Source organism: Pan paniscus, chromosome 1 (genome assembly GCF_029289425.2).
Source record: "Pan paniscus chromosome 1, NHGRI_mPanPan1-v2.0_pri, whole genome shotgun sequence".
Lineage (NCBI taxonomy): Eukaryota > Metazoa > Chordata > Mammalia > Primates > Hominidae > Pan > Pan paniscus.
Genome location: NC_073249.2, coordinates 219717946 through 219731265, shown reverse-complemented (window position 1 = coordinate 219731265; position 13320 = coordinate 219717946). Strand labels below are relative to the sequence as shown.

The window sequence follows — 13320 nt, the reverse complement described above, 5'->3', positions numbered from 1 at the left end:
CCCGACCTGGATGTGCAGGTGTGAAGAACTCAAGAGTGAAGTGGACCACGGGGAAATGGAGATAGAACCGCCCCATCCAGGGAATGCTGCCACACAGGAATGGGACCCAGTGTATGTACATCCTCCATCTTTTTCCAAATTCCAGAAATCTTCACGTTTATGTAAAAGTTTGTGGTTTTAAATGTTGGTTATTCAAGTTTTTGAGGCAACTGCATAGCAAAACATCACATTAGTAGGCCATGTGGCTCTCAGGCTAGCCGTCAGCACCCACACAGCTTTACAGGCTGTCTTCCATGCCTCTAAATGTGTATCAAGCTGACTTTCTCCAAGCAAGGATGTTCTTCTTTGGTTAAGTATTGACTTCTCTAACATCGAACTGAGTGTCACAATTAGTTCTGCTTAATACGTAGTGAAAATAGTGGGATAAAATTAAAACACAATGGGCCTGGCGTGGTGGCTCACGCCTGTAATCCCAGCACTTTCAGAGGCCGAGGCGGGCAGATCACCTGAGGTCAGGAGTTCGACACCAGACTGACCAACACGGTGAAACCCTGTCTCTACGAAAAATACAAAAATTAGCCAGGCGTGGTGGCACACGCCTATAGTGCCAGCTACTTGGGAGGGTGAGGCAGGAGAATCGCTTGAAACCTGGGAGGCGGAGGTTCCCGTGAGCTGAGATTGCACCACTGCACTCCAGCTTGGGTGACAGAGCAAGACTCCGTCTCAAAATAATAACAACAATAATAATAATAATAATAATAAAAACAACAGTAACACAACAAATGTTGGAGTCAAAAGGTCTTTGACACTAGTACTGAGTTCTGCTTCCCCAGCACCGAGTACAGTACTGGGTACAGCAGTTCTCTAATGTCTGTTATTAATCAAAAAGTACTATTACTGTGAGCAGGACCAACCTCGCCCCCATTCTTGAGAAAAATGGACTAGAAATATAATTAGACAGTTTACAGAAAAAGAAACGAAAATGCCTCTTAATCATAAGAATTGATGAGTCAACCTCTCTGACAACAGAAATGCAAATTAATGGCACATATTCAACTTTGCATCTATCATACTGACATAAAGCCAAATGTTTGACAACACATAAAGCCACGAAAAAAATTAGCACTCATATTAGTTGCTAGTGTCAACACAAACCGATACAATCTCTGTGGAGGGGAATGTGGCAAAACCCCCAAAATTATATATGCACTTGTCCTCTAAGTCAGCCATCCCGCTTCTGGGATATAGCCCCAAGATACACTGGCAAAAACATCAAAATCTATATGCCCAGGCTATTCACTGCAGCATTACATGTAATGGCAAATGACTGGAATCAACTCATATGCCTATTAATAGGGATCAGATGAATAAACTGCTACATTCATACATGGAGTTCTATGAAATAGTATTATAGAAGGGAATGAGAAGGAGCTCTACATACTGCTATGAGGAGAACACAAGAATATATTGTTAAAAGAAAGGTAGCAAAAGGATGTATATTATTATTTAAGAAGGGGCAGAGGGAATGAAAATAAGAAGCTTAAATAATAATAATCTCATTAAAACTGTACACCAAATGGAAAGAAATGCAACAATTGAGCTGGTTTTACTCTAGGAACTGTTTCAAGTAACTCTAAGATATATTAATTTGCTTATACAGCCCTGGCAGGATATACATAACAAAATGCAATACCAAGCTGTTTTCAATAAGCATATTGTTTGTAGCCATGTGATTATTGCTATTCTGGGCTGTTATATGTGTATTATGGAATTGAAGCAAATAAGTAATTTTGTTGGTGTCATTAAAAAATGGGATTTGAGTCACGGGAAAAAAATAAAGATATAGATAAAAGAAGGACAGAATTAGTATAAAGGCCATAGAAAAATCTGAATTTGAATTGGATGTATCAGCATAAATTTAGAATGTATTTTATCTTTAAGAAAGTAGGGAAATAAAACACCTATTTCCTATTCTGTCTACTGAAAAGGCCTCGAAATAGCAACCAACCCAGTAAGAATGAATACCCCAGCACCCAGTATGTAAATACCACTTCCCACTACAATAAAAGAGGGCTCTTCTGAGACAAGTTTAATTCCAGATCTAGGGAAGACAATGTATAAGGTGAGGCAGTAAAATCATGTCTTACCAGAGAAAAAGGATTAAGTGAAAAGGACAAAAACCACTGGGATTAAGTGAAAAGGACAAATACGAAGGAAGATGCTCCTACTGGCCCAAAATGGATCTTTTAATCATCAATAAGAACTGATTAAAGTTGATTATAGATTTAAAAATAATCTAAAATCCACTGGTAACCATGGAAAGATAAGGGTGAAGTTTCATTTATTTGTACAAGGAATAAATGGATGGTAGAATTAGAATATCACTGTTTTGAAATCCCTAATAAAATAATGGATCTAAGAAATAATCAGTGGTGGCCAGGCGCGGTGGCTCAGGCCTATAATCCCAGCACTTTGGGAGGCCAAGGCGGGTGTTTCATGAGGTCAGGAGTTCGAGATCAGCCTGGCCAACATAGTGAAACCCCGTCTCTACTAAAAATACAAAAAAGTAGCCAGGTGTGGTGGCGGGCGCCTATAATCCCAGCTACTCAGGAGGCTGAGGCAGGAGAATGGCTTGAACCCGGGAGGCGGAGGTTGCAGTGAGACAAGATTGTGCCACTGCACTCCAGCCTGGGCGACCGAGTGAGACTCCGTCTCAAAAAAAAAAAATAAATGATCAGTGGCTGCTAATTACAATTAAAAAAGAGACATATGAGCCTCCTGGCAGAAGCACTTACCACCACCCAGGAAGCATTTTTCTGGAAGGCAGGGTACCAAACTAGAATGAGGCCGAACCTCTAGATTTAACTACTAATTCTCAAGTCATGCAAAGAGCAAAGTAACAAATTTAATGCAATCAGCCAAATCTAGACTGCAGAACACCCTACAGGATGAAATAGCTTCTTTACCACATACACTGGGGAACTGGGGGAAGGACCTGGGAATTAAGAGAGATTTAAGAGATGTATCAACCAACTGCAATGAATGGCTCTCATTTAGATTCTAATTTGAACTATGAAAATATAAAGAGAGAGAGAAAGATACAGACAGACAATTAGGGAAATCTGGGCATCGTATACACTTGAATATTAAGAAATTGCTAATTTTTATATGTTCTGATATATTGTGATTGTGTCCAAATCCCTTATTTTTGGAACATCTACAAGGAAAATGATGTATTTGTGAGGCGTTTAAAATAACGGCAGGAAGAGGTGTGAGGGGGAATAAATGAAATGGGTTTGACTAGGATTTGATACTTGTGGAAGCTGAGTAATGAAGAGAAGGACTTTACTGTATCATTCTTTCCCTGCTTTTGTATATGTTAATATTTTCCTAATAAAAAGGTTAATTTTTTTTTTTAAAGACTGGTTCTGTCACCAGGCTGGAGTGCAATGGTGTGATCGTGGCTCAGTGCTGCCTCAACCGCCTAGGCTCAAGCAATCCTCCCACTTCAGCCTCCTGAGTGGCTGGGACTACAGACATGCATCACCATGCCTACCTAATTTTTGTATTTTTTGTAGAGATGGGGTTTTGCCATGTTGCCCAGGCTGGTCTCGAATTCCTGAGCTGAAATGATCTACCCACCTTGGCCTCCCAAAGTGCTGGGATTACAGGCGTGAGCCAAAAGTCAAAAATTTTAAAAAGGTAAATGTTGCCAATTCATTTTTAAAAGTTCTATTATTTTTGGTGCTCCAAAACATTTCTTTTTGAAAATGAAGCACACAGAATACATTTAAAATCTGATGTAAAAAACCAAACATCTGATTTTAAATGGTGGTATACAAAAATCCAATCACAGTAAATTTGCTCCTTTTCCAAGAATGTAAGCATCTTTTCCTTAGGAACTACATTTTCTTTTATGGTAGGAAAAAAAAAATCTATAAAATAAAAGTCTGGTACAAAGATCTCAAGACACTGGAAATACACAGTGAGAGGGAAAAAATGGGTAGTAAAATACAGTGCAAGAGAAAGTAGAGAATGGGAGATGAAACTGAGTGGCATTAGGTGAGTACCAGGTTCCCAGACCGAAAATACAGCCCCGAGGCGGCAGTCAGGCCCACCTAATGGAACACACCAACAAAAGACTCTACTTGAACAAGCAGACACTGTCCTCCTGCAGCTTCTTTCAGTCTGTATCAGTTATAACCCCAGGTCTGGGATGAGAAGTATCTTCTATAAACTATGTGACCCTGATAGTTTTTGTGTTCACTTCGTAACTCCTTCGCTTCTTAAGTTCTTTCATTACAGAGTTAAAATAGGTTATTTAAAAATGTAAATGACACACAATTTAGAAATGCTCAAAATCTAGACAGAAATAATAACTAGACAGACGACTGAAATCTCTATGCACTTCCAAGGCTCACTGCTGCCTGTATCCCATGTCTTTAGACATGATGGCCTTAGCTGTGGATTCCCCAGCATCCATTCCAACTCAAGTGCTAATCATGTTAAACTCTTGCCTCATGGTTTAGAAAGAGACACATGACCCAATCCATGGCAACAATATGTGGGTCTACTGGGGACCTGCTGGGGAAATTTCCCTTGCTCCTAAGGGGAAAAGAAGTCCAATTCTTTCTTCCTCTCAACACTTGCTAAATTTCATTCATTATAAGATCCACTGTTATTTTATGTGCACTGAGAAAGGATAAAACATAGCCAATAAATTATAACCACACCACAGAATGTACAATGAAGCCCAACTATATGAGCAAATATGAAGGAAAAAAGTGTATCTTAGAATTAGTCAAACTGAGCTGAGGATGACGCCACTTCCATGGAGGCCAGCTGGGTACAAGAGAGTCTCAGAGAAGCACAGCAGAGCCCCAGTCCTGCCTGACCAGGATGTCATGACATGGGAGACAGAAACAGAGCCAGAGTCCTGTCAGTGAAAGCATCCTAACTGATACTGAGATCAAAACAGAATGAGCCGGGCCCAGTGGCACATGCCTTCAGTCCCAGCTACTCAGAGGCTGAGGCAGGTTGGACTGCTTCAGCCCAGGAGGAGGTCAAGGCTGCAGTGAGCCATGATCGTGCCTCTGTGCTCTAGCCTTGGCAACAGAGTGAGACTCCGTCTCTGAAAAACGTAAAAACAACAACAAAAACCAAAGAGCTGTAATAAATGCAATGAAATAAGAAAGAGCAACAGTCGTGACACAGCAACCCTCTGACTGAAAAGTGTCCTAACCATCTTGACTCTCCTGAAGGAAAAGAAGTTGTTTATTTTTTTGCAGACAGTCTCGCTCTGGAGGCTGGAGTGCAGTGTCGCAATCTTGGCTCACTGCAACCTCCGCCCCCTGGGTTCAAGTGATTTCTCCTGCCTCAGCCTCCTGAGTAGCTGGGATTACATGTGCACACCACCATGCCCAGCTAATTTTTCTATTTTTAGTAGGGATGGAGTTTCACCATGTTGGCCAGGCTGGTCTCAAACTCCCGATCTCAGGTGATCCGCCTGCCTCAGCCTCCCAAAGTACTGGGATTATAGGCGAGAGCCACCACGCCCAGCCGGGAAAAGAGGTTTTAAACATCTTTTATCTTTTTTTTTTGAGACAGTCTTGCTCTGTTGCCCAGACTGGAGTCCAGTGGCCACAGTCTTGGCTCACTGCAACCTCCGCCTCCGGGGTTCAAGTGATTTTCCTGCCACAGCCTCCCAAGAAGCTGGGATTATAGGCGCCTGCCACCACGCCCGGCTAATTTTTGTATTTTTAGTAGAAATGGGATTTGCCATGTTGGCCAAGCTGGTCTCGAACTCCTGACCTCAAGTGATCTGCCCGCCTCAACCTCCCAAAGTGCTGGGATTACAGGCATGAGCTATTGTGCCTGGCTTTAAAAATGTTTTAAATAAAAATATGTGATCAAGTGTTCATCAACGGATGAATGGATAAACAGTGATACGTACATACAATGGGTCATTTAGCCTTAAAAAGGATAGAAATTCTGACACATGCTATTAACACGGATGAACCATGAGGACATTATGCTGAGTGAAATAAATCAGGCACAAAAAGACAAATACTGTATGATTCCATTCACATGAGGTACTTTTATGAGGCAGAACAGTCAAAAACAGAGAGAGGAAGGAGAATGGTGATTGCCAATGCTGCAGAAGAGAAATGGAGTTACTGTTTATGGGTACAGAATTTCAGTTTTGCAAGATAGAAAGAGTTCTGGAGATAGATGACGGTGATGGCTATACAACAATATTAATGTACTTAACTACTGAACTTTGCACTTAAAAATGGGAGTTGGTAAATGTATGTGGTGATCTGGGGGGCGGGGGGGAAACCTCTGTATTTATATAAAATTCCCGATAGCAATAACAACATTCTAAGATGCTGCTCAACAGAATAAAGTGCCAGCAGAGTAATAAGAAACAAAAACCTATTAAGGAAGCTATGAACATGAACTTCACCTGATGACTAGGACCGACACGAATCTCCCCCTGGGTACTGTTCAGCCTCCTGGAACAGAAATAGAGCAGATTAAGTTAGCGCAATATAGTTTTGACATAAACATTCACACATTTTTCAAAAAAAGTAATTCTCTTCAAATAAATGAGGAAAAACTGAGGAAGAATTAACGTCCCCACTACTTCTAATGTTCTGTATACATACACCACCCACCACCACACATGCACCTCTAAAACCTTTTCCTTCGAAAATCCTAAGAACTGCAGCTTCCTTTCATGAGAACCTTCCTACATCATCGTTCTTTTTTTGAGACAGAGTCTCACTCTGTCGCCCAGGCTGGAGTGCAGTGGCACAATCTCGGCTCACTGCAACCTCCGCCTCTTGGGTTCAATTGATTCTCCTGCCTCAGCCTCCAGAGTAGCTAGGATTTCAGGTGCCTACCACCACGCCCGGCTAATTTTTGTAATTTTAGTAGTAAATTTCAGTAAATTTTGTAATTTTAATAATTTGGGTTTTCATCATGTTCGGCCAGGCTGGTCTCGAACTCCTGACTCTCAAGGGATCCGCCTGCCTCGGCTTCCCAAAGTGCTGGGATTACAAGCACGAGCCACCACACCTGGCCCCTATAACATCATTCTTTCATGCCTCAGAGAGATGGACATTCCTGTAGTACAATTCCAGTCAGTCATTTCTTCCTTTCAAAACATCTCAGGGTGCCCTACCATAAGCCTTATAAAATACAAATAAGAAAACTTATCCTAGGACATATACTGATCCATCCATCCATCCATCCATCCATCCATCCATCCATCCATCCGTCCGTCCATCCAACAAATATTTAAGTACCTACTATAAGCCAGGAATTGTCCTAGGTGTTGGGGATAAAGCAACAAACAGGGACAGGTACAGAGGCTCACACCTGTAATTCTAGCACTTTGGGAGGCTAAGGCGGGAGGATCGCTTGAGCCCAGAAGTTTAAAACCAGCCTGGGCAACACAGAGTGACGCCATCTCTACAAGGAAATTAAAAATCAGCTGGGCATGGTGGCGCACGCCTGTAGACCCAGTTACTCAAGAGGATCGCTTCAGCTGGGAGGTCAAGGCTGCAGTGAGCCATGTTCGCACCACTGCACTCCAACCTGGACAACAGGGCATGACCCTGTCTATAAAAAAGGCAACAAACAAAACAGTGTCAAAGAAGATGGCCTAAAAGGAGGCACATGCTCTTGTTTTCCTCTCATGGATCTGATACCCATACCCACTGTGTTTGAAATTGTTAAAAATGCATTTTGGAAAGCTATCATTTCCTTTAGGGCACCTGGGCCCAGTACTTTCTTCTTTTAATCCAATCATTTTCTCATGAAGAATCTTGCTTGGGCAAAGGTGGTGGTAAATGTGACAAAGGAAGAAAAAAAGAAGAGGAGGAAGAAGGGGAGAAAGGGAGGAGGAAGACAAGGAGGAGGAGGAGGAGACGAAGAAGAGGAAGAAGAAGAAATGTGGGGGCCCCGTCATCAAGAATCTTACAAGCCTCCAGCTGGCGAGGCAGCATCTGCACCGAAACACCAGAACAGGCCGATGCCCGTATTCATCAACATAAGACACTTCAAAAGACACAGTACAAAAATGTGAAGGGGAGGTATCAACATGAGGCGGCTTCAAGAGAAGACACAGAAGGAGATAATAGGCCTAGCAGCAGGGAAAAAAAAGAGGACTTTCCAAGTAGAAATGAAAGCATGCAGAGGTGGCAAGCTGAAAGGGAGGGGCGGTGACAGGGCTGACTTCATCATACAAGTCATCTTCATTTCTTCATTAGGAGAATGTATGTGGAAAAACGAAGCTAAAAGATGGATTGTTCTCATAGGTTTATGCAGGAAATGGAAGAAGCTGTTTTAGGAGGTATGTAAAGGAATCAAATCAGCCACAAGTTATTTTAATCACGAGCGCTTCTTTAAGAAAAACAAGCAAGCAGTCAGTGTTACCACTATTTCCCTTCCAACTTGTCCTTTTCTATTTTCTAACTAGCTGTGAGCAAAACAAGCTGCCAAAAGCTCTAAATACTTTCCAAATGCTTTCTTGCCTACAAGTAGGTCTAGCCAGAATGTATCATTTCAGAAACCTTCAGCCACAGCCCATTCAGTAACTTCTGCCTGCAGCTCAACCTTTGGGTTCTTCCAGAAGGTCTGTTACTCTGGAGTTCTCCAGTGGTTGGATATCATTTCTATATCATGGCTACACTGTTAAGTCCTTGATAATTCCAGAAAAAACATTCCTGCTTGATTTTTATTTTATTTTGGAGATGAGGTCTTGCTATGTTGCCCAGTCTGTTCTCAAAACCCTGGGCTCAAAGGCACCCCCACCTCAGCCTCCCAAAGCGCTGGAATTACAGACATGAGCCACCGCACTCACTGCCCAACCCCATTTTTATTTTAATAAGCCAATTTATCATCATATTTAGCTTAAAAAAACCCAATGTACCATGGTAATGAAACAAACTCCCAAATACCCTATTGACTAGAACTACTTATATCTCACGTATTTCCATAAAAATAGGATGCAGATAATTATTATTAAACTAATAATACAAATGAGACAAAAAAATGTATTGGGCCATCTTAAGAGACTTGAAAATTGTTTAAGTTTATAACAGGGAAGAGTACTAATAAGTAGGCTATAACATGAAAACCAAGATAAAATAAGGAAACTTCTTAAAAGCTTATTTAAAAATCCCTCTTTGCAACAAAAGTATTTTTAAATTGTATGTAACTTTTAAATATCAGGGTTCTATAGCAAGGAATACAACAAAGTTCTTTTTGAGCAGGTAGGATCTGAGGTGCAGACAATGGCATTAGCCTACTATATGCAAGAGTTACAGAATATAGAATAAATGGCAAAAGTACTTTTTAGGTCCAAGATATAAAGAGGTAGATAGCAACACACCACCTTAGAGAAAGCTTGATGCAGCTGACAGAAAAACTGTCAGAATATGACCTGAAGGTGAAAGACAAGAAGTACACATGGTGGGGAAGTGCCAGCATCCAGCTGTATCTGGATCCACCGAGCAATCAGAATCCTCCTTACTGAACTAAGTATCCCTCCCCTGCTGCCGCACTGCTCTCCTCTCTTTTTTCTTTTTCTTTTTTTTTTTTATCCTGTATCCCCAGACAGCTGCATCACCCTTGATAGGTCAGGCAGCCACAACACCCCAGAATGTTTCCCTGGCACATGGAAAAAGCACCCCCATGAGGCTGCAGCCAGGTGCAAAGTGAGTCTGTGAACTGCTCCCTTCTTGAATGCACTTTTGTGGTTCACACCTCACTCATTAATGATATTTAAACATGACAGTATCAACAGCTTGTAGGAAACACTCTTAATCATCAATTGCAATCTTCATGCAATGACTACATTTTGTCTTTTACTTAACATTTCTCAAACTTTTAAAAGGGTCTCTGTACCCTTTTACACTCTTAATAATTACTGGAGTGTGTCTTTGTGGTCCCAGAATCTGTCTCTTGTTTCAAACAATGTCTGAACAGCACATATCCTGGGACTCCATCTGTTCCAGCCTCCAACTGCCCTCCAATCTCCTCTCCATTTGCAACCTCCAGCACCCTTCTTCTCGGCCATCTCCTGCTTCTGGGACCAGCCACCACTGTTTTTGTGGTTAGCTCCTCATTGCTGACCAACCCCGCAAGCTCTGGGAGGCATGAGTGACTTCTTCCACGAATCGGCCAAGAAGATTCAGGGCACTGAGTGTCTCTTGAAGATGTGTGTGTGGCAGCGGCACCCATTTCCAGGATGTGGAGAAGCCATCTCAAAATGAGTGGGGGTAAAAACCCTGGGTTCCATGGAAGCCACCATGGCTCTGGGGAAGAATCTGAACCAGATCCTCGATCTTTAGGCCCTGGGTTCTGCCTGCACAGACCCCCATCTCTGTGACTTCCGGAGAGCCACTTCCTAGATGAGGAGGTGAAACTCAACAACAAGATCGGCGACTACCAGACCAACCTCCCCAGGCTGGGCTGGGTAAATGTTTCTTCCAAAAGACTCACCCTCAAGCACCACTAGGAGCCTACAGAGCCCAGCAAACTTTTAGGAGCCCCTCTCAAAGTTCAGGGCTACTGCCTAAGCAGCGCCTCCAGCCACTACCCTGGACCCCTCTCCCAAGCCTTGGACAAAACAGAAATAAAGCTTATTACAAAAAATAAAAATAAAAATTACTGAACATCCCAAGAAATCTAAATTTTTGAAAACTTTCAAAATATTGATTTAAAAATAGCAATAAGCCCATTACATAACAATATGCATATTCTTATAAAAAGTAATTGCATTTAAGCAGAAACCTTTAGTAAAAAGTGAGGCATTATTTTATGTTTTTGCAAATCTCATTAATATTTGACTTAATAGAAAAGACAGCTAGATTCTCCTATCTACTTTTGAATTCAATCTGCTGCAATATATTGTTGTGGTTAAATTATATGAAGATAATACAGCCTAACACAGCGATGTAACTAGAAAAGGGAAGAATATAGCCTTTTTGATACTACACCAAAAACTCAACAAGTTCCCGGCACCCTGGGGGGCCGAGGTGGGAGGATCACTTGAGGTCAAGAGTTCGAGACCAGCCTGGCCAACATAGTAAAACCCTGTCTCAACTAAAAATACAAAAAATTAGCCGGGTGTGGTGTTGCATGCTTGTAATCCCAGATACTCAGGAGCCTGAGGCAGCAGAATTGCTTGAACCTGGGAGGCAGAGGTTGCAGTGAGCCAACATCGTGCCATTGTACTCCAGCCTGGGCAACAAGAGCGAAACTCTGTCTCAAAAACAAAACAAAACAAAAACTCAACAAGTAATCATTTCTTAAAGATGTGTACACAAGGTGAATCTAAAAGCCTATCAATAGTCTTTTGACTGTGCTACTCTGAAATCCATTGGTCTGTCTTGCCTTTGAATGAATGGATCTTCTACTCAGATGTGATTTTGTAATGTCATGCATTGGTTTTATAGAGAATGTCAGTTTACTCAGTTCTGCAGATCTTTCAAATATCAACCAGTTCTTTATACAGCATTTTTTAAAAATCATATTAATATCACCTATCTCATAAGAAATGCCTTTCAGTGTAGAGAAGCTGTCAGGCTCAGAGTGGTGAGTACAAGCTTTTCGAAATTCTAATTTTTACTTGAAAGTTCAAATCTTAGCCTTGTCAAGTAGTATCAGTGTTTTCCTTGAAATAACAAGCTCACTTAATTCATCTTCAAGAAAGTTTCTGCCAAATGCCCACGTATGAATGACCACAGTTTGTCTGTCAGTTGTTCTTTCAAAGAGTAACTGATATTCCATGAAAAAAGTGGCTAGCTTCGCTTCTAACTCAAATGTCTCGACGGAACCAAGGCTTCTCCTCAAGACAATCACTGTCTTTTGGTATAGGGCGGAAGACTTTTAAGTCGGGAAGCCAAGTCTTGGGATTAAAAAATAATAATAGGCTGGGCGAGGTGGCTCACGCCTGTAATCACAGCATTTTGGGAGGCCGAGGCAGGTGGATCACCTGAGGTCAGGAGTTCGAAACCAGCCTAGTCAACATGGTGAAACCCCATCCCTACTAAAAACACAAAATTAGCCATACCGGGTGGTGTGTGCCTGAATCCTAGCTACTCGGGAGGCTCAGGCAGGAGAACTGCTTGAACCCGGGAGGCAGAGGTTACAGTGAGCTGAGGTCACACCATTGCACTCCAGCCTGGGCAAAAAAAGAATGAAACTCCGCCTCAAAAAAAAAGAAAGAAAAGAAAAGAGAAATAATAATAATAATAATGAGGTCCACAAGCTAAGCTCTGAGAAGCACTGATTATGGCACATTCTGAACTTCAGAAAGTGCTGGAGGCTAAAATTCATCTAGAAGATGCCAGCTTTCTTCTTTGATTAATAACAACAGTAGCTAACATTTCAGCACTTAACTATCTGTCCTAGGTGCTCTACAGTATTATCTCATTTCTAGGTATTAAGGCATTTAATTAATGTTTTGATATTAACAGACATGTTAGTATTGCTATTCACAGAAATTCAGGTGTCTTTCTATCCTGTGTTCAAAGCAACACAGCACTACACGTGGTGGTGCACACCTGGAATCCCAGCACTCTGGGACGCTGAGGCAAGAGGACAGCTTGAGCTCAGGAGTTTGAGACCAGCCTGGGCAATAGGCTTTATAAAAAATGTTTTTTTAATTAGCTGGTCACGGTGGCACGCACCTATAATCCCACCTACTCAGGAGGCTGAGCCAGGAGAATCACTTGAGCTCTGGAGTTTGAGGCTGCAGTGAGCTATGATCACACCACTGCACTCCAGCCTGGGCAAAACAGAGCTAGACTGTCTTTAAAAAAACAAACAGGCCGGGCGTGGTGGCTCACCTGAGGCAGGCAAGTCACCTGACGTCAGAAGTTCAAGACCAGCCTGGACAACATGGTGAAACCCCACACTACTAAAAATACAAAAATTAGCCGGGCGTGGTGGTAGGCGCCTGTAGTCCCAGCTACTCAGGAGGCTGAGGCAGGAGAATTGCTTGAGTCTGGGAGGCAGCGGTTGCAGTGAGCCAAGATCATGCTACTACACCCCAGCCTGAGTGACAGAGCAAGACTGTCTCAAAAAACAAACAAACAACAACAACGACAACAAAACATAGCTACTAAAGAGGTTTCTGCTTGGATGTACAATGCTGCTGAATTAACAAAGTAGGTCTAGTCAAAGCCAGGGTGGTCATCAACTTCGGAAGAAAAATCCAGACCAAAGGCAGTATGAATCCTAGCCAAGACATATAAAGGATACTACTGTATGAATTAAGAAACCAAAGATGCAAGTAATGTCCAG

General features: G+C 42.0%; 1 protein-coding gene and 1 non-coding gene across 15 annotated transcripts in view; both read right to left on the bottom strand.

Annotated features, from left to right (window-relative positions):
* The window catches only part of RERE (arginine-glutamic acid dipeptide repeats), a 466287-nt gene that overhangs the window by 146273 nt on the left and 306694 nt on the right, over nucleotides 1–13320 (bottom strand). For all 14 annotated transcript variants that reach the window (XM_063594922.1, XM_055104272.2, XM_055104287.2 and 11 more), the window contains one exon: nucleotides 6467–6515. In XM_063594922.1, coding sequence (XP_063450992.1) covers nucleotides 6467–6515 — 49 coding nt within the window. The remainder of the gene's footprint in view (nucleotides 1–6466; nucleotides 6516–13320) is intronic.
* Nucleotides 9611–9735, bottom strand: LOC112438553 (small nucleolar RNA SNORA77). The gene has a single exon (XR_003026966.1). It is a non-coding gene; the product is annotated as a small nucleolar RNA SNORA77 (small nucleolar RNA).